The 27,292-nt window shown below is 47.6% G+C and overlaps 1 protein-coding gene across 6 annotated transcripts in view; it reads left to right on the top strand.

Annotated features, from left to right (window-relative positions):
* Positions 1-17,098: 17,098 nt before the first annotated feature.
* The window catches only part of LOC141060003 (epoxide hydrolase 1-like), a 34,455-nt gene continuing 24,261 nt past the window's right edge, over positions 17,099-27,292 (top strand). For 5 of the 6 annotated variants that reach the window (XR_012222643.1, XR_012222642.1, XR_012222641.1 and 2 more), the window contains exons 1-6: positions 17,099-17,154; positions 23,133-23,346; positions 23,835-24,015; positions 25,299-25,526; positions 25,616-25,745; positions 25,846-26,060. Coding sequence is in view for 3 of the 6 variants with exons in the window: in XM_073556244.1 (XP_073412345.1) it covers positions 17,126-17,154; positions 23,133-23,346; positions 23,835-24,015; positions 25,299-25,526; positions 25,616-25,745; positions 25,846-26,060 (997 nt within the window). In the remaining 3 variants the exon portion in view is untranslated. Of the gene's footprint in view, positions 17,155-18,108; positions 18,925-23,132; positions 23,347-23,834; positions 24,016-25,298; positions 25,527-25,615; positions 25,746-25,845; positions 26,061-27,292 lie in introns of those variants that run through there. The other variant, XM_073556245.1, reaches the window with a different exon arrangement.

The following is a 27,292-nucleotide window of genomic DNA, read 5'->3' as shown; positions in this document are numbered from 1 at the left end:
AGGGTATAATGCTGCCTCCTCATAGGGTATAATGCTGCCCCCCTCATAGGGTATAATGCTGCCCCCCTCATAGGGTATAATGCTGCCTCCTCATAGGGTATAATACTGCCCCCCTCATAGGGTATAATGCTGCCTCCTCATAGGGTATAATGCTGCCCCCCTCATAGGGTATAATACTGCCTCCTCATAGGGTATAATGCTGCCTCCTCATAGGGTATAATGCTGCCTCCTCATAGGGAATAATGCTGCCTCCTCATAGGGTATAATACTGCCCCCCTCATAGGGTATAATGCTGCCTCCTCATAGGGTATGATGCTGCCTCCTCATAGGGTATAATACTGCCCCCCTCATAGGGTATAATGCTGCCTCCTCATAGGGTATAATACTGCCCCCCTCATAGGGTATAATGCTGCCTCCTCATAGGGTATGATGCTGCCTCCTCATAGGGTATAATACTGCCCCCCTCATAGGGTATAATGCTGCCTCCTCATAGGGTATGATGCTGCCTCCTCATAGGGTATAATACTGCCCCCCTCATAGGGTATGATGCTGCCTCCTCATAGGGAATAATGTTGCCTCCTCATAGGGTATAATGCTGCCTCCTCATAGGGTATAATACTGCCTCCTCATAGGGTATGATGCTGCCTCCTCATAGGGAATAATGCTGCCTCCTCATAGGGTATAATGCTGCCCCCCTCATAGGGTATGATGCTGCCTCCTCATAGGGTATAATACTGCCCCCCTCATAGGGTATAATGCTGCCTCCTCATAGGGTATAATACTGCCCCCCTCATAGGGTATAATGCTGCCTCCTCATAGGGTATGATGCTGCCTCCTCATAGGGTATAATACTGCCCCCCTCATAGGGTATAATGCTGCCTCCTCATAGGGTATGATGCTGCCTCCTCATAGGGAATAATGCTGCCTCCTCATAGGGTATAATGCTGCCCCCCTCATAGGGTATAATGCTGCCTCCTCATAGGGTATGATGCTGCCTCCTCATAGGGTATAATACTGCCCCCCTCATAGGGTATGATGCTGCCTCCTCATAGGGAATAATGTTGCCTCCTCATAGGGTATAATGCTGCCTCCTCATCGGGAATAATGCTGCCTCCTCATAGGGTATAATGCTGCCCCCCTCATAGGGTATAATGCTGCCTCCTCATAGGGTATAATGCTGCCTCCTCATAGGGAATAATGCTGCCTCCTCATAGGGTATAATGCTGCCCCCTCATAGGGTATAATGCTGCCTCCTCATAGGGTATAATGCTGCCTCCTCATAGGGTATAATGCTGCCCTCCTCATAGGGTATAATGCTGCCCTCCTCATAGGGTATAATGCTGCCCTCCTCATAGGGTGTAATGCTGCCCTCCTCATAGGGTATAATGCTGCCTCCTCATAGGGTATAATGCTGCCTCCTCATAGGGAATAATGCTGCCTCCTCATAGGGTATAATGCTGCCTCCTCATAGGGTATAATGCTGCCTCCTCATAGGGAATAATGCTGCCTCCTCATAGGGTATAATGCTGCCCCCCTCATAGGGTATAATGCTGCCCCCTCATAGGGTATAATGCTGCCCCCCTCATAGGGTATAATACTGCCCCCCTCATAGGGTATAATGCTGCCTCCTCATAGGGTATAATGCTGCCCTCCTCATAGGGTATAATGCTGCCCTCCTCATAGGGTATAATGCTGCCTCCTCATAGGGTATAATGCTGCCTCCTCATAGGGTATAATGCTGCCCCCTCATAGTGTATAATGCTGCCTCCTCATAGGGTATAATACTGCCTCCTCATAGGGTATAATGCTGCCCCCTCATAGGGAATAATGCTGCCTCCTCATAGGGTATAATGCTGCCCCCTCATAGTGTATAATGCTGCCCCCCTCATAGGGTATAATGCTGCCTCCTCATAGGGTATAATGCTGCCTCCTCATAGGGTATAATGCTGCCCCCTCATAGGGAATAATGCTGCCTCCTCATAGGGTATAATGCTGCCCCCTCATAGTGTATAATGCTGCCCCCCTCATAGGGTATAATGCTGCCTCCTCATAGGGTATAATCCTGCCTCCTCATAGGGTATAATGCTGCCCCCCTCATAGGGTATAATGCTGCCTCATAGGGTATAATGCTGCCCCCTCATAGGGTATAATGCTGCCTCCTCATAGGGTATGATGCTGCCTCCTCATAGGGAATAATACTGCCTCCTCATAGTGTATAATGCTGCCTCCTCATAGGGTATAATGCTGCCCCCCTCATAGGGTATAATGCTGCCTCCTCATAGGGTATAATGCTGCCCTCCTCATAGGGTATAATGCTGCCTCCTCATAGGGTATAATGCTGCCTCCTCATAGGGTATAATGCTGCCTCCTCATAGGGAATAATGCTGCCTCCTCATAGGGAATAATGCTGCCCCCCTCATAGGGTATAATGCTGCCTCCTCATAGGGTATAATGCTGCCCCCCTCATAGGGTATAATACTGCCCCCCTCATAGGGTATAATGCTGCCTCCTCATAGGGTATAATGCTGCCCTCCTCATAGGGTATAATGCTGCCTCCTCATAGGGAATAATGCTGCCTCCTGATAGGGTATAATGCTGCCTCCTCATAGGGTATAATGCTGCCTCCTCATAGGGAATAATGCTGCCTCCTCATAGGGTATAATGCTGCCTCCTCATAGGGAATAATGCTGCCTCCTCATAGGGTATAATGCTGCCTCCTCATAGGGTATAATGCTGCCTCCTCATAGGGTATAATACTGCCCCCCTCATAGGGTATAATGCTGCCCCCCTCATAGGGTATAATGCTGCCCCCCTCATAGGGTATAATACTGCCCTCCTCATAGGGTATAATGCTGCCTCCTCATAGGGTATAATGCTGCCTCCTCATAGGGTATAATGCTGCCCCCTCATAAGGTATAATGCTGCCCTCCTCATAGGGTATAATACTGCCTCCTCATAGGGTATAATACTGCCCCCCTCATAGGGTATAATACTGCCTCCTCATAGGGTATAATGCTGCCCCCTCATAGGGTATAATACTGCCCCCCTCATAGGGTATAATACTGCCCCCTCATAGGGTATAATGCACCCCCTCATAGGGTATAATACTGCCCCCCTCATAGGGTATAATGCACCCCCTCATAGGGTATAATACTGCCCCCCTCATAGGATATAATACTGCCCCCTCATAGGGTATAATGCACCCCCTCATAGGGTATAATACTGCCCCCCTCATAGGGTATAATGCACCCCCTCATAGGGTATAATACTGCCCCCCTCATAGGGTATAATGCTGTCTCCTCATAGGGTATAATGCTGCCCCCCTCATAGGGTATAATACTGCCCCCTCATAGGGTATAATGCTGCCTCCTCATAGGGTGTAATGTACCCCCTCATAGGGTATAATACTGCCCCCCTCATAGGGTATAATGCTGCCCCCCTCATAGGGTATAATGCTGCCCCCCTCATAGGGTATAATACTGCCCCCCTCATAGGGTATAATGCTGCCTCCTCATAGGGTATAATGCTGCCTCCTCATAGGGAATAATGCTGCCTCCTCATAGGGTATAATGCTGCCCCCTCATAAGGTATAATGCTGCCTCCTCATAGGGAATAATGCTGCCTCCTCATAGGGTATAATGCTGCCCCCTCATAAGGTATAATGCTGCCCTCCTCATAGGGTATAATACTGCCCCCCTCATAGGGTATAATACTGCCCCCTCATAGGGTATAATGCTGCCCCCTCATAGGGTATAATACTGCCCCCCTCATAGGGTATAATACTGCCCCCTCATAGGGTATAATGCTGCCTCCTCATAGGGTATAATGCTGCCTCCTCATAGGGTATAATGCTGCCCCCTCATAGGGTATAATGCTGCCTCCTCATAGGGTATAATGCTGCCTCCTCATAGGGTATAATGCTGCCTCCTCATAGGGTATAATGCTGCCTCCTCATAGGGTATAATGCTGCCCCCTCATAGTGTATAATGCTGCCCCCCTCATAGGGTATAATGCTGCCTCCTCATAGGGTATAATCCTGCCTCCTCATAGGGTATAATGCTGCCCCCCTCATAGGGTATAATGCTGCCTCATAGGGTATAATGCTGCCCCCTCATAGGGTATAATGCTGCCTCCTCATAGGGTATGATGCTGCCTCCTCATAGGGAATAATACTGCCTCCTCATAGTGTATAATGCTGCCTCCTCATAGGGTATAATGCTGCCCCCCTCATAGGGTATAATGCTGCCCTCCTCATAGGGTATAATGCTGCCTCCTCATAGGGTATAATGCTGCCTCCTCATAGGGTATAATGCTGCCTCCTCATAGGGAATAATGCTGCCTCCTCATAGGGAATAATGCTGCCCCCCTCATAGGGTATAATGCTGCCTCCTCATAGGGTATAATGCTGCCCCCCTCATAGGGTATAATACTGCCCCCCTCATAGGGTATAATGCTGCCTCCTCATAGGGTATAATGCTGCCCTCCTCATAGGGAATAATGCTGCCTCCTCATAGGGTATAATGCTGCCTCCTCATAGGGTATAATGCTGCCTCCTCATAGGGAATAATGCTGCCTCCTCATAGGGAATAATGCTGCCTCCTCATAGGGTATAATGCTGCCTCCTCATAGGGTATAATGCTGCCTCCTCATAGGGTATAATACTGCCCCCCTCATAGGGTATAATGCTGCCCCCCTCATAGGGTATAATGCTGCCCCCCTCATAGGGTATAATACTGCCCTCCTCATAGGGTATAATGCTGCCTCCTCATAGGGTATAATGCTGCCTCCTCATAGGGTATAATGCTGCCCCCTCATAAGGTATAATGCTGCCCTCCTCATAGGGTATAATACTGCCTCCTCATAGGGTATAATACTGCCCCCCTCATAGGGTATAATACTGCCTCCTCATAGGGTATAATGCTGCCCCCTCATAGGGTATAATACTGCCCCCCTCATAGGGTATAATACTGCCCCCTCATAGGGTATAATGCACCCCCTCATAGGGTATAATACTGCCCCCCTCATAGGGTATAATGCACCCCCTCATAGGGTATAATACTGCCCCCCTCATAGGGTATAATGCTGTCTCCTCATAGGGTATAATGCTGCCCCCCTCATAGGGTATAATACTGCCCCCTCATAGGGTATAATGCTGCCTCCTCATAGGGTGTAATGTACCCCCTCATAGGGTATAATACTGCCCCCCTCATAGGGTATAATGCTGCCCCCCTCATAGGGTATAATGCTGCCCCCCTCATAGGGTATAATACTGCCCCCCTCATAGGGTATAATGCTGCCTCCTCATAGGGTATAATGCTGCCTCCTCATAGGGAATAATGCTGCCTCCTCATAGGGTATAATGCTGCCCCCTCATAAGGTATAATGCTGCCCTCCTCATAGGGTATAATACTGCCCCCCTCATAGGGTATAATACTGCCCCCTCATAGGGTATAATGCTGCCTCCTCATAGGGTGTAATGCACCCCCTCATAGGGTATAATACTGCCCCCCTCATAGGGTATAATACTGCCCCCTCATAGGGTATAATACTGCCCCCCTCATAGGGTATAATACTGCCCCCTCATAGGGTATAATGCTGCCTCCTCATAGGGTGTAATGCACCCCCTCATAGGGTATAATGCTGCCCCCTCATAAGGTATAATACTGCCCCCCTCATAGGGAATAATGCTGCCTCCTCATAGGGTATAATGCTGCCTCCTCATAGGGAATAATGCTGCCTCCTCATAGGGTATAATGCTGCCTCCTCATAGGGTATAATACTGCCCCCCTCATAGGGTATAATGCTGCCCCCTCATAGGGTATAATGCTGCCCCCTCATAGGGTATAATACTGCCCCCCTCATAGGGTATAATACTGCCCCCCTCATAGGGTATAATACTGCCCCCCTCATAGGGTATAATGCTGCCTCCTCATAGGGAATAATGCTGCCTCCTCATAGGGTATAATGCTGCCCCCCTCATAGGGTATAATGCTGCCTCCTCATAGGGTATAATACTGCCCCCCTCATAGGGTATAATGCTGCCTCATCATAGGGTATAATGCTGCCTCATCATAGGGTATAATGCTGCCTCCTCATAGGGTATAATGCTGCCCCCCTCATAGGGTATAATGCTGCCTCCTCATAGGGTATAATACTGCCCCCCTCATAGGGTATAATGCTGCCTCCTCATAGGGTATAATGCTGCCCCCCTCATAGGGTATAATGCTGCCCCCTCATAGGGTATAATGCTGCCCCCCTCATAGGGTATAATGCTGCCTCCTCATAGGGTATAATGCTGCCTCGTCATAGGGTATAATACTGCCCCCCTCATAGGGTATAATGCTGCCTCCTCATAGGGTATAATGCTGCCTCCTCATAGGGTATAATGCTGCCCCCCTCATAGGGTATAATACTGCCTCCTCATAGGGTATAATGCTGCCTCCTCATAGGGTATAATGCTGCCTCCTCATAGGGTATAATGCTGCCCCCTCATAGGGTATAATGCTGCCCCCTCATAGGGTATAATGCTGCCTCCTCATAGGGTATAATGCTGCCTCCTCATAGGGTATAATACTGCCCCCCTCATAGGGTATAATACTGCCCTCCTCATAGGGTATAATGCTGCCCCCCTCATAGGGTATAATGCTGCCTCCTCATAGGGTATAATGCTGCCCCCTCATAGGGTATAATGCTGCCCCCTCATAGGGTATAATGCTGCCTCCTCATAGGGTATAATGCTGCCTCCTCATAGGGTATAATACTGCCCCCCTCATAGGGTATAATACTGCCCTCCTCATAGGGTATAATGCTGCCCCCCTCATAGGGTATAATGCTGCCTCCTCATAGGGTATAATGCTGCCCCCTCATAGGGTATAATGCTGCCCCCTCATAGGGTATAATGCTGCCCCCTCATAGGGTATAATGCTGCCTCCTCATAGGGTATAATGCTGCCCCCCTCATAGGGTATAATGCGGCCTCCTCATAGGGTATAATGCTGCCCCCTCATAGGGTATAATGCTGCCCCCTCATAGGGTATAATGCTGCCTCCTCATAGGGTATAATACTGCCCCCTCATAGGGTATAATGCTGCCTCCTCATAGGGTATAATGCTGCCTCCTCATAGGGTATAATGCTGCCTCCTCATAGGGTATAATGCTGCCCCCTCATAGGGTATAATGCTGCCTCCTCATAGGGTATAATGCTGCCTCCTCATAGGGTATAATACTGCCCCCTCATAGGGTATAATGCTGCCTCCTCATAGGGTATAATGCTGCCTCCTCATAGGGTATAATGCTGCCCCCTCATAGGGTATAATGCTGCCCCCTCATAGGGTATAATGCTGCCTCCTCATAGGGTATAATACTGCCCCCCTCATAGGGTATAATGCTGCCTCCTCATAGGGTATAATGCTGCCCCCTCATAGGGTATAATGCTGCCTCCTCATAGGGTATAATGCTGCCTCCTCATAGGGTATAATGCTGCCTCCTCATAGGGTATAATGCTGCCCCCCTCATAGGGTATAATGCTGCCTCCTCATAGGGTATAATGCTGCCCCCCTCATAGGGTATAATGCTGCCTCCTCATAGGGTATAATGCTGCCCCCCTCATAGGGTATAATACTGCCCCCCTCATAGGGTATAATGCTGCCTCCTCATAGGGTATAATGCTGCCCCCCTCATAGGGTATAATACTGCCCCCCTCATAGGGTATAATGCTGCCTCCTCATAGGGTATAATGCTGCCTCCTCATAGGGTATAATACTGCCCCCCTCATAGGGTATAATGCACCCCCTCATAGGATATAATACTGCCCCCCTCATAGGGTATAATGCTGCCCCCCTCATAGGGTATAATGCTGCCTCCTCATAGGGTATAATGCTGCCCCCCTCATAGGGTATAATACTGCCCCCCTCATAGGGTATAATGCTGCCTCCTCATAGGGTATAATGCTGCCCCCCTCATAGGGTATAATACTGCCCCCCTCATAGGGTATAATGCTGCCTCCTCATAGGGTATAATGCTGCCTCCTCATAGGGTATAATACTGCCCCCCTCATAGGGTATAATGCACCCCCTCATAGGATATAATACTGCCCCCCTCATAGGGTATAATGCTGCCCCCCTCATAGGGTATAATGCTGCCTCCTCATAGGGTATAATGCTGCCCCCCTCATAGGGTATAATACTGCCCCCCTCATAGGGTATAATGCTGCCTCCTCATAGGGTATAATGCTGCCCCCCTCATAGGGTATAATACTGCCCCCCTCATAGGGTATAATACTGCCCCCCTCATAGGGTATAATGCTGCCTCCTCATAGGGTATAATGCTTCCCCCCTCATAGGGTATAATGCTGCCCCCTCATAGGGTATAATGCTGCCCCCCTCATAGGGTATAATGCTGCCCCCCTCATAGGGTATAATGCTGCCTCCTCATAGGGTATAATACTGCCCCCCTCATAGGGTATAATGCACCCCCTCATAGGATATAATACTGCCCCCCTCATAGGGTATAATGCTGCCCCCCTCATAGGGTATAATGCTGCCTCCTCATAGGGTATAATGCTGCCCCCCTCATAGGGTATAATACTGCCCCCCTCATAGGGTATAATGCTGCCTCCTCATAGGGTATAATGCTGCCCCCCTCATAGGGTATAATGCTGCCCCCCTCATAGGGTATAATGCTTCCCCCCTCATAGGGTATAATGCTGCCTCCTCATAGGGTATAATGCTTCCCCCCTCATAGGGTATAATGCTGCCTCCTCATAGGGTATAATGCTGCCCCCCTCATAGGGTATAATACTGCCCTCCTCATAGGGTATAATGCTGCCTCCTCATAGGATATAATGCTTCCCCCCTCATAGGGTATAATACTGCCCCCCTCATAGGGTATAATACTGCCCTCCTCATAGGGTATAATGCTGCCCCCTCATAGGGTATAATGCTGCCCCCCTCATAGGGTATAATACTGCCCCCCTCATAGGGTATAATGCTGCCTCCTCATAGGGTATAATGCTGCCTCCTCATAGGGTATAATACTGCCCCCCTCATAGGGTATAATGCTGCCCCCTCATAGGGTATAATGCTTCCCCCCTCATAGGGTATAATACTGCCCCCCTCATAGGGTATAATACTGCCCTCCTCATAGGGTATAATGCTGCCCCCTCATAGGGTATAATGCTGCCCCCCTCATAGGGTATAATACTGCCCCCCTCATAGGGTATAATGCTGCCCCCTCATAGGGTATAATGCTGCCCCCTCATAGGGTATAATACTGCCCCCCTCATAGGGTATAATGCTGCCTCCTCATAGGGTATAATGCTGCCTCCTCATAGGGTATAATACTGCCCTCCTCATAGGGTATAATGCTGCCCCCTCATAGGGTATAATGCTTCCCCCCTCATAGGGTATAATACTGCCCTCCTCATAGGGTATAATGCTGCCCCCTCATAGGGTATAATGCTGCCCCCCTCATAGGGTATAATACTGCCCCCCTCATAGGGTATAATGCTGCCTCCTCATAGGGTATAATGCTGCCCCCTCATAGGGTATAATGCTGCCCCCCTCATAGGGTATAATGCACCCCCTCATAGGATATAATACTGCCCCCCTCATAGGGTATAATGCTGCCCCCCTCATAGGGTATAATGCTGCCTCCTCATAGGGTATAATGCTGCCCCCCTCATAGGGTATAATACTGCCCCCCTCATAGGGTATAATGCTGCCTCCTCATAGGGTATAATGCTGCCCCCCTCATAGGGTATAATACTGCCCCCCTCATAGGGTATAATACTGCCCCCCTCATAGGGTATAATGCTGCCTCCTCATAGGGTATAATGCTTCCCCCCTCATAGGGTATAATGCTGCCCCCTCATAGGGTATAATGCTGCCCCCCTCATAGGGTATAATGCTGCCCCCCTCATAGGGTATAATGCTGCCTCCTCATAGGGTATAATACTGCCCCCCTCATAGGGTATAATGCACCCCCTCATAGGATATAATACTGCCCCCCTCATAGGGTATAATGCTGCCCCCCTCATAGGGTATAATGCTGCCTCCTCATAGGGTATAATGCTGCCCCCCTCATAGGGTATAATACTGCCTCCTCATAGGGTATAATACTGCCTCCTCATAGGGTATAATGCTGCCTCCTCATAGGGTATAATACTGCCTCCTCATAGGGTATAATGCTGCCTCCTCATAGGGTATAATACTGCCCCCCTCATAGGGTATAATGCTGCCTCCTCATAGGGTATAATGCTATATAGATATATAGAGTTAGATAGATATAGATAGATAGATGTAGAAATAGATAGATATAGAGATAGATAGTAGATAATGGATAGAACGTAGATAATGGATAGATATAGATAGAAAGATTCATAGAGATAGATAGAGATAGATATAAAGATAGATATAGAAAGAAAGATAGATAGATAGATAGATAGATAGATCGATAGGTAGATAGATATAGAGATAGATAGAAAATAGATAATGGATAGATAGAAAGATATAGAGATATATAGATAGAGATAGATAATAGACAGAGATATACAGATATAATAATAATAATAATAATAATAATAATAATATAGACATATATAGATAGATATAGAGATAAATATATATAGATAGATGGCTATAAATAAAAATAGATATAGAGATATATATAGAGATAGATAGATATAGAGATAATAGATATAGAGATAGATAGATAGATATAGAGACAGATAGAAAAAGAAAGATAGATATAGAGATAATAGCTAGATATAGAGATAGATAGAGATAGCTAGATAGATAGATGGATAGATAGATATAGATAATAGAGATAATAGATAGATATAATAGATAGATATAGAGATAGATATAGAGATAGATGGATAGATCAATAGATAGATAGATAAAGAGAGAGAGAGATAGAGATAGATAGATAATGAGATATAGAGATATGGTGTTAGATAGAAAGATAGATATAGAGATAGATATGGATATAGAGATAACAGATAGATATAGAGATAATATATAGATAGATAGATATAGAGATAATATATAGATAGATAGATATAGAGATAATATATAGATAGCTATAGAGAGAGAGATATAGAGATAGATATAGAGATAGATAGGTAGATAGATATAGAGATAATAGATAGATATAGAGATAGATAGATATAGAGATAATATATAGATATAGAGATAGATAGATAGATATAGATATAAAGATAGATAGAGATAGAGAGAGCGGTAGATATAGAGAGAGATAGATACAGAGATCGATAAATAGATAGATATAGATATAGATAATAGATAGAGATAGATAAAGATAGATAATAAATATAGAGATAACAGATAGATATAGAGATAGAGTAAAGACAGAAAGATATAGAGATAGGTAGATATAGATAATAGAGATAGCTAGATAGATAGACATAATAGATAAATATAGATATAGAGATAGATAGAAAGACAGATATAGAGATAGAGCGATAGATAGATAGAGATAGATATAGATAATAGAGATAGATAGAGAAAGATAGATAGATATACAGAGAGATAGATATAGAGATAGAGATAATAGATATATATAGAGATAGATAGATAGATATAGATATAGAGAGAGATAGATACAGAGAAAAGATATAGAGATAAATAGATAAAGATAGATAAATATATAGAGATAGAACGATAGATAGATATACAGAGAGATAGATATAGAGATATATAGATAGATAGCTATAGAGAGAGATATAGATATAGAGAGAAATAGATATAGAGATAGATAGAGATAGATATATAGATATAGATATAAAGATAGATATAGAGATAGATATAGAGATAGAGCGATAGATAGCGAGAGAAAAGATATAGAGATAGATAACGGATAGATAAATAGATAGATAGGTATAGAGATAGATAGATATAGATATTAGATATTAATATATATAGATAAAGATAGATAGATATAGATATTAGATAGAGATATATATATAGATAAAGATAGATAGATATAGATGGTAGCTAGATAGATAAAAAATATAGAGATAATAGATATAGAGATAGACAGAGTAAGATAGATAGATAGATAGATATAAAGATAGAGATATAGAAATAGATAGATATAGATAATAGATAGAGATAGAAAGATAGATATAAGAGAGATAGAGAGAGAGATATATAGAGATAGATAGATAGATAGATAGAGACAGATAGAGAGAGCGAGAGAGATATAAAAAAAAACAAAACAAACCACAATACTCACCTCTCCTCCTCGCTCCCACGCTGATCCCGGCTTCAGTGTCAGGAGCTGCCCCCTCTGCCAGACACACAGCGGGTGTGTGATGTAGTGACGTCATCGCGCACTGGCTGTGAGTCAGGAGCAGAGAGGACTGAGGGCGGCGCCGGCCCTGATTTACAGCTGTAGTCTGCAGAGCGGCTTACTGGGCTGGGGGCGGGGCCTCTGGGGGCGGGGCCTCTGGGGGTGGAGACTGTGAAATGATATGCTTCGCAGTGAATATTCATTTCTCTTTAGCAGCGGGGACAGGGGCTCCTCCCTCCTGACACCCGCTGCTGCTCCGCTGGCAGGGGCCCCCATAGCAGCTGCATGGTGTGCGACACACCACTGGCTGGGGGCCCCTGGAGCAGCGGGGGCCCTAGGCAACTGCTGGCCCTGTATGCCAGCAGGTGCCAGGGCCCACCAGATGCCAGGGCCCACCGGAGAATCCACCGGTTCTCCGGTGGGCCAGTCCGACGCTGGCTGTCACATTCAGCTGACACCCGCACCCAATCCTTGCGGCGCACAGCGTGAGGCCACACAATCGGTGCGCCCTACTGGTACTGTTGTTTGCGGAAATGCAGCTCCCACAGAGCAATACTAGTACGGCGCATGTCGAGAAGGGGTTAATAACCAGCAAAGACTAAGCAGACAGCTGCAGGCTGATATTAATAGTACATGGATATTGTCCCCTTCCCAGGCTAATAACACCAGCCCTCAGCCGCCCCCGAAATGGTGCATCCATTACAAGCTCTTTCAGTTCTGGGGTTTATATGAGCTGTGTAATGTCTGCTGACATCAAGCCCAGAGGTTAGTAATGGAGAGGCGTCTATAAGACAAAAGAAATAAACACACACACATACAAACGTCCTTTAATTGTACAAATCTCTCCCCAACAATTCCTCTCTTTTATCTATTTATTGCAAAAAAAAATCCACAAGCTCCGCTGTAATCCATAATATGGACGTCTCACAATGATCTCCGGCTCTGCTACATTCGGAGGCTGTGATGAGCAGCGACATCAATAATGCTACAGCTAACCATGACTGCCGAAACCCACACAGTAGGGTGGGAACTAGCAGCAGTGACGAGCGGTGACGTCACTAAGGTTACTACAGGTCACAGCCGGCGGTTCTCACAGTGACCTCTATGTGAACCGCAAAGGACAGCGTAATAACCGACAGCTGTGAACTGCGGTAACCTTACAGAGTTCATGGCATACACCACAGAGGTGCTGTGAGAACTGCTGGCTGTGAACTGCGGTAACCTTAATGATGTCACCGCTCGTCACTATCCCTGATTCTCTCCCTACTCTCAGTAAGTTTTGGCAGCCGTGGTGTGTGGTCACATTACTGATGTCACCGCTCATCACAGCCTCTGGATGTAGCAGAGTTGGGGATCGTTGTGGGACATCCATATTATGGATTACGCTGGACCCCTGGTGATTCTTTTTTTTTTATTACATGGTCTTTTGACTACAGAGTTCTGTTTTGCCAAGTATTTAAAGGGCTCAGATACGGCTTTAAAGAAGGTGATTAATGTTATTACAATAATTAAATGATTACAGAAAACAGGAAAGAGTAAGATATTGCATTCACTTTTCCATAATATAAGTCACAAAGGTAAAGTACTTACATTGCACCCTACATAAGCAAAAAGCAAAACTTCACCAGGAATAGCAACATCATCTGTCCAGAAACATCAACTGTGAGAAGCAAAATGGCAAAGACAGAGAAATTCCTGGGATATCCACACTATAGATCCACCCGGGCGTCCCCTGCAGTCTACAGGTTAACAGGCTTCTGTCTTAGCTGCAGTGTTCCCCAGCTTATGCATTGTTTAGAAACAACAATGCTTGCATAACCAAGTGTTACACAAACTCTAACAAATTCTATTTGTCCAGTATAGTATCTCTCTTCTGAGTGGCCAGCTCTTCAGATGTGAATCTACACTGGACAAATACATCACCGGATATGACATAACAAAGACCTTCCTGGTTCTGGATGTTCTACCAAACTATTAACACGACAATTCTCACCAAACATTAAGGCTGTGTGCCCACGTAGCGTTTTTGAAGCGTTTCTGCAGCGCTTTTAGACAAGCGATTCTGCTGCAGAAAAGCTTAAGAAAAGCATCCAATTGATTTTTAATGAAAAACGCACATGTTGTGCCAATAGTGCGCTTTTTACCGCTACGGAAACGCTTAGCGATTAAAAACACAGCATGTTCATTAGTTTTGCGGAATCGCCCGCAATTCCGCATACCATCAATTATATGGGCAAAAACGCTTAGGAAAACGCTTGACAAACGCTTACAAAAGCGCATCAAAAACCGCATGCGTTTTCCCGGGAGCAGGGTGTGAGATTCTGCTCAGGTTTATTCTGCTTCAGAATCGCTGCGTGGGCACATAGCCTAATAGTGAAACTATGCAGTAACTATAAACATATGTTTTCCCACTGAAGAATATAAACATACACTATTATCACAAAACAGGGATAAAAGAACTATGTGATAATTGGATAATACTTATAAACAAGTCTGCTCTCACTAGAAACTATGCAGCCCAGGTGTTAGGAGAATTACAGAAAATACACAGCTAAACTATTACTGCTTAATATTTTAAAGGGGTCCTCAAAGACAGGCTACCAATATGGGTTCTCGATGGTCATTAATATCTTAGCAATAGTTAGTAATGGGGTGTCTGATAGATGGCTTGATGTCAGCAGATATTACACAGCAGACATCAACCCCAAAACCATTACCCCTATTACAATCCACCCATGACCATCGGGAAACCATATATCATTTATATACAATACCATATCCCAAGGGACTAGCTTCAGCGGATAAACGATACATTGATATGAGATAAGGAATACATTATATACAGCAGCATAAAGTAATACAAGCACAGATTATAGCAAATATAAAATATAGCGTCAATAACCAAAGTCAGGCAACCAGGAAAATAACCAATCCCACCATTTAACTGGTCTGAGACTGCAAATCGTGGCTATGATCTGACAAGTTAAAACAAAACATACCTTCAAACGATTGACACCTATGATAGTGAATTAATAACAAATAATCTATAGTTGCTCTATTCTGTAAGATAGATTTCCGGTAACTTTGTATATCTAATAATATATCTTCTAAGGCTCTACTGGTGGTACCAATATGGGTTCCCGATGGTCATTAATATCTTAGCAATAGTTAGTAATGGGGTGTCTGATAGATGGCTTGATGTCAGCAGATATTACACAGCAGACATCAACCCCAAAACCATTACCCCTATTGCCACTGCACCAGGGCCCATGGAAAGAGCCGAGGCTAAGTGCCAGAATTGGCGCAACTAATGGATCTGCCATTTCTGGGGTGGATGAGTGCTGGTCTTATTAGTCTGGGAAGGGGCCAATATCTATGGTCCTTCTCTGCCTATTAATATCAGCCCCTAGCTGTCTTCTTAACCTTAGCTGTTTATTAAAAATAAGTGGGACGCCACATCACTTTTTAAGCCCCCCCCTTTTTAATAACCAGTAAAGGTGGGTCTAGGACACTGGAAACAGGACAGAGCCTTGTGGTCCTCACTTATCATGTATCTCTGTATACAGGGAGCTCCCACTATTGGTGGCTGCAAACAGGATCTTATCACATATCTCTGTATACAGGGAGCTCCCCCTAGTGGTGGCTGCACACAGGATCTTATCATGTATCTCTGTATACAGGGAGCTCCCCCTAGTGGTGACTGCAGATAGGAGCTTATCATGTATCTCTGTATACAGGGAGCTCCCTCTAGTGGTGGCTGCAGACAGGATCTTATCATGTATCTCTGTATACAGGGAGCTCCCCCTAGTGGTGGCTGCAGACAGGATCTTATCATGTATCTCTTTATACAGGGAGCACCCCCTAGTGGTGGCTGCAGACAGGATCTTATCATGTATCTCTGTATACAGGGAGCTCCCCCTAGTGGTGGCTGCAGACAGGATCTTATCATGTATCTCTGTATACAGGGAGCTCCCCCTAGTGGTGGCTGCAGACAGGATCTTATCATGTATCTCTGTATACAGGGAGCTCCCCCTAGTGGTGGCTGCAGACAGGATCTTATCATGTATCTCTGTATACAGGGAGCTCCCCCTAGTGGTGGCTGCAGACAGGATCTTATCATGTATCTCTATATACAGGGAGCTCCCCCTAGTGGTGGCTGCAGACAGGATCTTATCATGTATCTCTGTATACAGGGAGCTCCCCTTAGTGGTGGCTCCAGACAGGATCTTATCATGTAACTCTGTATACAGGGAGCTCCCCCTAGTGGTGGCTACAGACAGGATCTTATTTTGTATCTCTGTATACAGGGAGCTCCCCCTAGTGGTGGCTGCAGACAGGATCTTATGTATCTCTGTATGCAGGGAGCTCCCCCTAGTGGTGGCTACAGACAGGATCTTATGTATCTCTGTATGCAGGGAGCTCCCCCTAGTGGTGGCTACAGACAGGATCTTATCATGTATCTCTGTATACAGGGAGCTCCCCCTAGTGGTGACTGCAGACAGCAGCTGATGCAGTTCATGAATATAATTCCACAATTTACAGTGAGGACTGACAATGCACAACTTCACAGAGAGCAGAGGATTATAACTGTGGAAATCCAGATTTATGTACCACTTGGTACCTGTGGAAATCTAGTGGATTGCTGTCAGATCACACAGGAAGAGACTCTTTGATTTGTCCTTTTTCTGTTGCACTTGGATGACTCTGTCCTGATGCTTGCAGGCAGGAGGGGCAGAGGAGGGTGCTTGCTATTTCTCTACTTGTAAGAGGACAAAGGGCATCAGGAAGAGCAATACGACACCACAGAAGCTACAATGTGGAGGCAGCTCCTGGAGGATGGCAGGTGAGGAGTAAGGGGCAGCAGGTGAGGGGTGGGGGGTATCAGGTGACAGGTGGAGGCAGGAGTTGAGGGGTGCAGTTCAGGAGCAGGAGACAAGGAGTGATGAAAAGCAGGTGAAGAGTGGGGGGCAGCAGGTGAATAGTGCAGAGCAGTATGAGAGGGGTGTTGAGCAGCAGGTGAGGAGCAGAGGCAGCGGGTGAGGGGCAGCAGGTGAGGAGCAGGGGTGAGCAGGTGAGGAATGGTGGGCAGCAGGTGAGAGGTAGGGGGCAACATGTGAGGGATGGGGGGGCAACACGTGAGGGATGGGGGCAACACATGAGGAGTGGGGAGCAGCAGGTGGGGGGCAACAGGTAAGCAGCAGGGGACAGCAGCTGAGGAGTGGTGGCAGAAGGTGAGGGGTAGGGGCCGGGCAACAGGTGAGGGATTGGGGGCAACAGATTAGTAGAAGGGGAAGCAGTCCTTTCTCCTGGTGCCAGTTCCCCTCCTGTAGTACTTTCTCCTGGTGCCAGTTCCCCTTCTGCAGTCCTTTCTTCTGGTACTCCTTCCTGCAGTCCTTTCTCCTGGTGACAGTTCCCCTCCTGCAGTCCTTTCTTCTGGTGCTCCTTCCTGCAGTCCTTTCTCCTGGTGTCAGTTCCCCTTCTGCAGTCCTCTCTTCTGGTGCCAGTTCTCCTCCTGCAGTCCTTTCTTCTGGTACTCCTTCCTGCAGTCCTTTCTCCTGGTGCCAGTTTCCCTCCTGCAGTCCTTTCTTTGGGTACTCCTTCCTGCAGTCCTTTCTCCTGGTGCGAGTTCCCCTCTTGCAGTCCCTTCTTCTGGTGCTCCTTCCTGCAGTCATTTCTCCTGGTGCCAGTTCCCCTCCTGCAGTCCTTTTTTCTGGTGCTCCTTCCTGCTGTCCTTTCTCCTGGTACCAGTTCCCCTCCTTCAGTCCTTTCTTCTGGTACTCCTTCCTGCAGTCCTTTCTCCTGGTGCCAGTTCCCCTTCTGCAGTCCTTTCTTCTGGTGCTCCTTCCTGCCGTCCTTTCTTCTGGTGCCAGTTCTCCTCCTGCAGTCCTTTCTTCTGGTGCTCCTTCCTGCAGTCCTTTCTTCTGGTACCAGTTCCCCTCCTGCAGTCCTTTCTCCTGGTGCCAGTTCTTCTCCTGCAGTCCTTTCTTCTGGTGCTCCTTCCTGCAGTCCTTTCTCCTGGTGTCAGTTCCCCTCCTGTAGTCCTTTCTCCTGGTGCCAGTTCCCCTTCTGCAGTCCTTTCTTCTGGTACTCCTTCCTGCAGTCCTTTCTCCTGGTGTCAGTTCCCCTCCTGTAGTCCTTTCTTCTGGTGGCAGTTCCCCTCCTGTAGTCCTTTCTTCTGGTGGCAGTTCTCCTCCTGTAGTCCTTTCTTCTGGTACTCCTTCCTGCAGTCCTTTCTCCTGATGCTGGTTCCCCTCCTGCAGTCCTTTCTTCTAGGCCCTCTTCCCTTCTGCAGTGGTGCACATGCAGTGCCAGCTTAATGGCTTCAAAAAGAGTTCAGGTTACATTCTAGAGAAACCTAAAGCAAATAAGAAAGCACCAACAAAAGTGCGGACACTCCTAGAATAGCTATGTAGGTAGGGATAAAGACACAGGTCCATCAAGTTCAGCCAGAAGCTCCATGAGCAAACAATACAGGGTTTTTTCATTCTTATCGATACACAACTGCCATTGGGCTGATTACAAAGAGCGATGATGTGAGCAGAAACGATTCATGATGGCAAGAAGAAAGTCATAAAGGAGATAAATATAAATTTCATTAAAGGGCAACAGTGAAGTGAGTAATAAACAATGATGGCCAGCAGGCGGCGATATAATGATGATCAAAAGAATGGAAACAAAACGTAAAGCCAATTAATGAATGCTTTGTTTTTGTTGTTTCGGGGTCCGGCTCTGTCTGATGTCTCATCTCGGTGGGTTTTCTGTTCTCGTTTTCTATATTCTTTATTTGGTTTTTGCTCTGTATCTTTGCATTCTATAATTCATTAAAGTGTCGCCACCTGCTGGTCATAACTAGGCATTGCACTTTCATCTAGTTTAGATTTGATAATAATAATTTATTTATAAAGAACCATCACATTCCGCAGCCCTTTATCATTTTATTTCTATTATTCCTTCTTTCCTTGTAATCAGGACCCAGTTTGGCGGTGACCATCGATTGTAATAAAAGCTGCATTGTGGTCTCTGCTTCGTCTCAGGGTCTCGACTTTTGGTTTTTCTGCTTCTGGTCTTAGGACAGCGGATCATACAATGTTTTCCTCATTTGTGAGCGATGTGATTACATGAGGGGATAATGACCCCTGTATAGCGCTCCTGCATCATGTCCTGGCAGATCTGACCTGGGGACGTCGCCGTCCTCCGCACCGCGCGCTGCCGTGTTATAAGTAGGCAGTAATACTTTATTACTGCAGCACAAACTGGACCTAAAATGTGATGTCTGAACAGAGGCTGAAAAAGATGGCAGTGAGCAGCGGAGAAGATCAGGGCTCATTCACACCACAGCTCAGCGGGCACAGCGCGCGTCACAGCCCAAGTCACAGCGTGATCTCCAGCACTGAGGCTGTGAACTCCGACGCCAGGAAGGGAACTGCGGATGTGACCCAAGCAGACACGGCACAGACACAGCACAGGCAGCACACTTGGCACAGACAGCAGACACAGTAGAGATGGCAGATACGGCACAGGCGGCAGACATGGTACAGGCTGCAGGCACAACACAGACGACAGAGACAGCAGACACAGCCGAGACGGCAGACGCAGCACAGGCAGCACACTCGGCACAGACAGCAGACACAACACAAATGTCAGACACGGCACAGGCGGCAGATTTGGTACAGGCGGCAGATTTGGTACAGGCGGCAGAGACGGCAGACACAACACAGACGACAGAGACGGCAGACACAGCAAAGATGGCAGACACGGCACAGGCAGCAGACACGGCACAGGCAGCAGACACAACAAAGATGGCAGAGACAGCAGAGACGGCAGACATGGTACAGGCTGCAGACACAACACAGATGACAGAGACGGCAGACACAGCCGAGACGACAGACATGGCACAGATGGCAGGCACGGTACAGGCGACAAACACTGCACAGACGGCAGACACAACACAGACAGTAGACACAACCAAGATGGCAGACACAGCAAAGATGGCAGACACAGCACGGACAGCAGACACGATTCAGACAAGGCACAGACGGCAGACACAGCAGAGAAATCAGACTCGGCATGGACGGCAGAGACAGCAGACACATCAGAGTCGGCAAACACGGCACAGACGGCACAGAAGGCAGACGCGGCACAGGTGGCACAGATGGCAGACACAACACAGACGGCAGACACGGCACAGGCGACAAACACTGCACAGATGGCAGCTTGTTGACTGTTTCCAGGATAAACCCATTGTTTCCTAGACTAAAGAGAAAACAGCAAAAAGATAAAATCTGATTGGTCCACGCCGGAGATTATACAGTGACATGTAAAAGTTTGTGCACCCCTGGTCAAAATTACTGTTAGGCTGTGTTCACACGTTGCGTTTTTTTCATGGTTTTACCAAATAAACAGCGTAAAAACCCAGGGGTATGGCCGCCACAGTGGCTTTGCCTTCCTCCAGGGGAGGGTAATACCAGGCTTGGAGGCAATGATGGGTCTCTCTCGCAGTCAATCTATGCATGCAACACAGTTCCACTCCAGGCCAGCAGGGGGAACTCTGAACCGGGATTAAGGGGAGGAGTGCTCTCTGAGGGCCAAGAGGAAGGGGTAGTGAGTTAGTTAGTCTGCGGAGCGTGGAGTGTGCAGACGTGTGGAAGGAGCGCTGAGATAGAGCGGAGAAGACGAGCTCATCTCTGGAGAGAGCGCATGAACTGGAGCCTGGTCTCCACGGTTGTACGGATACTAACGGTCCTGCAACAGACACCAGAGGAGTAGGAGGCTGTAAATGCCCTTCTCCCATCTAAGACTTGAGGGCACAACAGCAGCTTGGATAGTGAGCCGGGACTCAGGAGAGAGGAGTCCTCGAGAGAGGCTAGAGCTGTCTGCCGTGCAAGTGAGGTTCTTGAGAACATCTGTCCAGAGGAACTCCAGTGTAACTCAGTACTGGGAGTACTTCATTCGAATAAGCGCTAGGAAGGAGACTGCACAGCCCGTCTGCTGAGAATCTCTGAGTTGCTTCCAGGCTAGCCTGCTCTGGTACCATCTGTAATCAGGACCCTGGACTGCAGTTATCAAGTAAAGGTACAGAAACTGCACCCCGCTGTGTCTTGTCTGCTTCCTGCCTTTCCAGCACTGCTACATCCCCGTGCCGACCACATCTACACTGCCCTGGGACTACAGCTTCACCTGTGGGGAGCTTTTACACCTTTGCTGCACCATACCATCAGTCCCAGCGGATCTGCATGCAGCGTCGGTTTAACACCTCCCTTGCCGAGCACCACAGGTGGCGGCACGAACTATTCATCTAACTACATTCCACCATTCACATCTTCCTATTACTTGGGCGCCCAGGGCCACGGTCCGGGTGACCGCTGCTGTGATACGTCCCGCTGATACCGGCCTGGTACCGAGTACCCCACAGCCCTGAGAGGGCGACCCATCTCACCTTCCTCATGATCAAGGATACCCCACGAGGTGAGATTTTACATGGTGCCCCATATCGATGTGGATTGACAGTCATTTTGTATTTCTTCCTTTTTCTTACTATTGCACCAACAGTTGTCTCCTTCTCACCCAGCGTCTTACTTATGGTTTTGTAGCCCATTCCAGCTTTGTGCAGGTGTATGAGCTTGTCCTTGACATCCTTATAAAGCTCTTTGGTCTTGCCCATGTTGTAGGGGTTAGAGTCTGACTGATTGAGTCTGTGGACAGGAGTCTTTTATAAAGGTGACTATGGAAGACAGCTGTCTATAATGCAGGGAACGAGTTGATGAGGAGCCAGAACTCTTAGGCTGTGTGCCCACGTTGCGTTTTTGTAAGCGTTTCCGCAGCGTTTGAGCCGGATCAGACGCTGCGGAAACGCTTAAAAGCTTCCCAATAAATTTAATGCATTTTTGGCTTTTTGTGCCAATGCATGCGTTTTTAAACGCTTAGAAAACGCTTAGCGGCTAAAAACACAGAATGCTCATTATTTTCCGCATAGCTCCGCATTTTTAGCCTTCCCCGATGTTCCCAGAAACCGCGCGGAAGAAAACGCATCATAAACGCGCGGTTTCTGGGAAGGAGTCCGGTTTTCCAAGTGTTTAAAAACGCTAACGTGGGCACACGGCCTCAATGGTTGGTAGGGGATCAAATACTTTTTTCTCGCTGCAAAATGCAAATAAATTTATATAATTTATACAATGGGATTTTCTGGATTTTATTTCTGATATTCTGTCTCTCAGTGTTACAATTAACCGACCCTTAAAATTATAGACTCTTCATGTCTGTCAGTGGGCAAAGTTACAAAATCAGCAAGGGGTCAAATACTTATTTACCCCTCTGCATTGCTTGGACCCTCTGATGGAAGCGACGGCTACAAGAAATGACAGAAATGTTCCCCATCATGATCAACAGCGAGTCCTCTAATCTACAGATAATGTGCAGTGCCTTACAAGAGTCACATCATGTCTTATCCTCCAGAGCTGCACTCACTATTCTGCTATTACATTGGGTCTTATCCTCCAGTCACCTCCAGAGCTGCACTCACTATTCTGCTATTACATTGGGTCTTATCCTCCAGTCACCTCCAGAGCTGCACTCACTGTTCTGCTGCTACATTGGGTATTATCCTCCAGTCACCTCCAGAGCTGCACTCACCGTTCTGCTGTTACATCATGTCTCCAGTCACCTCCAGAGCTGCACTCACTATTCTGCTGTTACATTCTGACTTATTCTCCAGTCACCTCCAGAGCTGCACTCACTGTTCTGCTGTTACATCATGTCTCCAGTCACCTCCAGAGCTGCTGTCCCTTTTCTCATCTCGCTCTGTGTTTCTCTGGTCCTCTGCAGGTCGGCCTTCCATGACTACTGGCCCCGCAGCCTCCTGGTCCCCGTTGCTGTCGGTCTGGGGGGGGCTCTCATGTGCTGGAAGCTCCATGGGCGGAAGATAAAGACCCTGGAGCTTGGAGAAGGCTGGTGGGGTCCAGGGGAGAAGCCGCTCACCCACGGGGACGACACCCGCCTGCGCCCCTTCGTCATCGAGGCCTCCTTCGCCGATATTGAGGTACAACATTAAGTAGTAAAAGTCCCTGAACCCTGCAAGGAACATATTCACCTTGGTGCAACATTAACACTTAGCTGAGATCTGAGGGACAATTCTAGGGGCCCGGAGCCTAAACTGCCACATGTGAGGGGCCACAACTATGTAACACGCAGACCATCAGGGGCCAAATGCTGCAACTCCCTGCAACGAAGAGACTACGAGACGTGGGGCAGATAGAGGGACAGGGCTGACAGGGGTAGGGATCTGTAGGGATCAGATGTACAAATCGATGTAGGGATCAGTAGGCTTAAGATGTGTGAGCTGCATGTAGGGATCTAATGTAGGGATCTAATGCAGGGATCTGTTGGGATCATATGAATGATTGCTAGCAACCTGTATGGAATAGACAAATGAGATGGATGTAGGGATCTGTAGGGATCAAATGCTTGAATAAAAGACAAGGATCTCCATTCTGTATGACCTGTGATCTCACGGGGATGTCTCTCCAGGATCTTCACAGACGATTGGACAGCACCCGCTTCTTTCCTCCGCTAGAGGACTCCAGATTCTGCTATGGGTTCAATCCCTCCCATCTGAGGACGGTGATCTCTTATTGGAGGAACAAATATGACTGGAGCAAGCAAGTGGAGATCCTCAACAAATATGCACACTACAAAACGACCATAGAAGGTAGAGGAGACATCAGATGGTGGGATCTCAAGCTGGGACCTCAGAGTGTGATCTTGGGGTCAGACTTCAGGTTGGAATCTTAGAGTGCCACCTCAGGGTGGAACATCAGGGTGAGACTTCAGGAAGGGACCTGAAGGTGGAACCTCAGGTTGTGATCTCAGTGTGGAACCTCAGGGTGGTACTACAGGGTGGGACTTCAGATTGGGGTCTAAGGCTGAGACCACAGGTTAGGATCTCAGGGTGAAACCAGAGGGTTGAATCTCACAGTGGGCATGTAGTTTTTGGATCTCAGGATGGGACCACAGGGTGTGATCTTAGGGTGGTACCTCAGGATGGGATCTCAGGATGAAAGGTCAGACTGGAATCTAAGGGTGGTACCTCTGGCTGGAACCTCAGGTTAGGACCACAAAATGGGATGTCAGGGTGGGATCTTAGAATGAGTCCACAGAGTGGGACCTAAATGTGGTACCTTAGGCTGAGACTTTGGATGGGACCTTAGGGTGGGACCACAGGCTGGCATCTTAGGATGGGATCTCATGATGAGACCACCTAGTGGAATCTCAGGGTGAGACCTCTGGGTGGAATTTCACGCTTGAATCACAGGCTGATATCTCAGGATAAGACCGTAAGGTGGGACCTCAGTCTGGGTTCTCAAGATAAAACCTCAGTTTGGGATCTCAGGATAAAACCTCAGTCTGGCTTCTCAGGATAAAACCCCATATTGGGACCTCAGGGTGGGATTTCATAGGAGGACCACAGGCTGGGACCTCAGGGAGGACACCAGGGTGGGATCTCAGATTGGGACTTCAGGCTAGAATCACAGGATAAAACAACAGGGTGGGACCTCAGAATGAAACATCAGAGTGGGATCTCAAGGTGAGACCTCATTCTCAGATTTCAGGATTGAACCTCAGGGTGGGATCTAAGGGTGGGGACTTTAGTGTGTTACCTGAGGATGCTACCTCAGGGAAAGACCACAGGGTGGGATCTCAGGGTTGGGACCCTGGTGGAATCCCACTAATAGACCACAGGGTGGGCCTTCAGTCTGGAACCTAAGGGTGAAATCTCAGGGTAGGACCTCAGGGTGGGCACTCAGGATGGGATCCCAGACTGGGCGCACAGGATGAAACCTCAGAGTGGTAGCTCAGTCTGGAACCTCAGGGTGGGGCCAGAGACTGAGGTCTCAGGGTGGTATGTCAGGATGAGACCTTAGGGTGAGATCTAAGGGTGGGGCTTCAGCTATGTACATAAATTGCTGGCGTCACATACTCCTTATCCCGTAGGTCTGGACATACATTTCATTCACGTCAAACCATCACATCTAAACCCCGGACAGAAGGTCCATCCTCTCCTCATGGTCCATGGCTGGCCGGGCTCCTTCTACGAATTCTACCACATTCTCCCGATGTTGACGGATCCCGGGAATCACGGTCTAGATCCAAATATTGTCTTTGAGGTCATTTGTCCATCCATCCCAGGATACGGCTTCTCTGAGGCCCCATCTAAGCAGGGTGAGAACTGGTCCTGAAGGCTGAAGTCCCGACCAACTGTGAACATAAATACAACTTGAATACTAACTCAGTCTTCTCCTCGTATCTAGGATTCAGCGCCTTAGCTGCTGCCCGAATCTTCTACAAGTTGATGCTGAGACTTGGATTCAGAGAGTTTTACCTCCAGGGTGGAGACTGGGGCAGTAGAATCACCACCCTCCTATCTCAGATGAAGCCTCAGTAAGTGTCTGGAGGGAGGAAGAAGCCCCCACACGTCACATGAGTCTGCCATATTGGGGGTTGTACTCCATCAATGGTCCATGTCTTGCTCCTCCTGCAGGTCAGTAAAAGGTCTCCATCTAAACTTTGTGATGCTTCCAACTGGAGGACTGGCGAGGCTGAAATCTCTGCTGATTGGACGATATCTTCCATGGTTGGTAGGGCTGACGAAAGAAGATGTCAGGCGCCTGTATCCGTACATGGAGAAGAACGTTTTCAGGATCATGCGGGAAACCGGATACCTGCACATCCAGGCCACCAAACCGGACACCATCGGTGAGAAGCAGCCAGTATGGTCAATAATCATTATTTTTAATTTATATAGCACCATTGATTCCATGGTGCTGTACATGAGAAGGGGTTACATACAAATTACAGATATCACTTACAGTAAACTAACAATGACAGACTGGTACAGAGGGGAGAGAGGACCCTGCCCTTTCGGGTTTACATGCTACAGGATGGTGAGGAAGGAGACAGTAGGTCGGGGTGTAGCAGCAGTTCCAGTGTTGGTTGAGGAGATATCTCCGATAGTGGTGAGGAGGTAGCGGGGATCATTGCAGGCTGTAGGCTTTCCTGAAGAGGTGGGTTTTCAGGTTCCGTCTGAAGGATCCGAATGTGGTTGATAGTCGGACATGTTGGGGCAAAGAATTCCAGATGATGGGGGCTATTAGGGAGAAGTCTTGGAGGCGGTTGGGTGAGGAGCGAATAAGTGTGGAGGAGAGAAGGAGGTCTGGAGATTACGTGAGGGAAGGTATCGGGAGATTAGATCAGAGACATATGGGGGAGACAGGTTATAGATGGCCTTGTAGGTCAGTATTAGTAATTTGAACTGGATACGCTGAGGGAATGGGAGCCAGTGAAGATTTGCAGAGGGGAGAAGCGGAGGAGTATCGAGGAGAGAGATGAATTAGTCAGGCAGCAGAGTTAAGGATGGACTGGAGAGGTGCGAGGGTGTTAGCAGGGAGACCACAGAAAAGGATGTTGCAGTAGTCGAGGCGGGAGATGATGAGGGCATGCACAAGCATTTTAGGAGATTAAGGGTTGAAGAAAGGACGGATTCTGGAAATATTTTTGAGCTGGAGGCGACAGGAGGTAGAAAGAGCTTGGATGTGTGGTTCGAAGGACAGGGCAGAATCAAGGGTTACTCCGAGGCAGTGGACTTCCGGTACTGGGGAAAGCGTGATGTCATTAATTGTGGTAGGTCAGGTAAGGAACATCTGAGATGGAGGAAAGATGATGAGTTCAGATTTGTCCACATTGAGCTTGAGGAAGCGAGAGGAGAGGAAGGAGGATATGGCTGATAGACACTCCGGAATTCTGGACAGCAGAGAGGTGACATCTGGGCCAGAGAGGTAGATCTGAGTATCATCGGCATAAAGGTGGTACTGGAATCCGTGGGACTTTATGAGTTGCCTCAGGCCAAGGGTATAAATTGAGAAGAGTAGGGGTCCTAGAACAGAGCCTTGGGGGACTCCAACAGAGAGAGGGTGGGATGAGGAGGTGGT

This window comes from Dendrobates tinctorius, unplaced genomic scaffold, assembly GCF_039654945.1.
Source record: "Dendrobates tinctorius isolate UK_male_01 unplaced genomic scaffold, ASM3965494v1 ptg000232l, whole genome shotgun sequence".
NCBI classification, from domain to species: domain Eukaryota; kingdom Metazoa; phylum Chordata; class Amphibia; order Anura; family Dendrobatidae; genus Dendrobates; species Dendrobates tinctorius.
The sequence above is the reverse complement of the archived record's forward strand: the minus strand, read 5'-3'. Positions and strand labels throughout refer to the sequence as shown.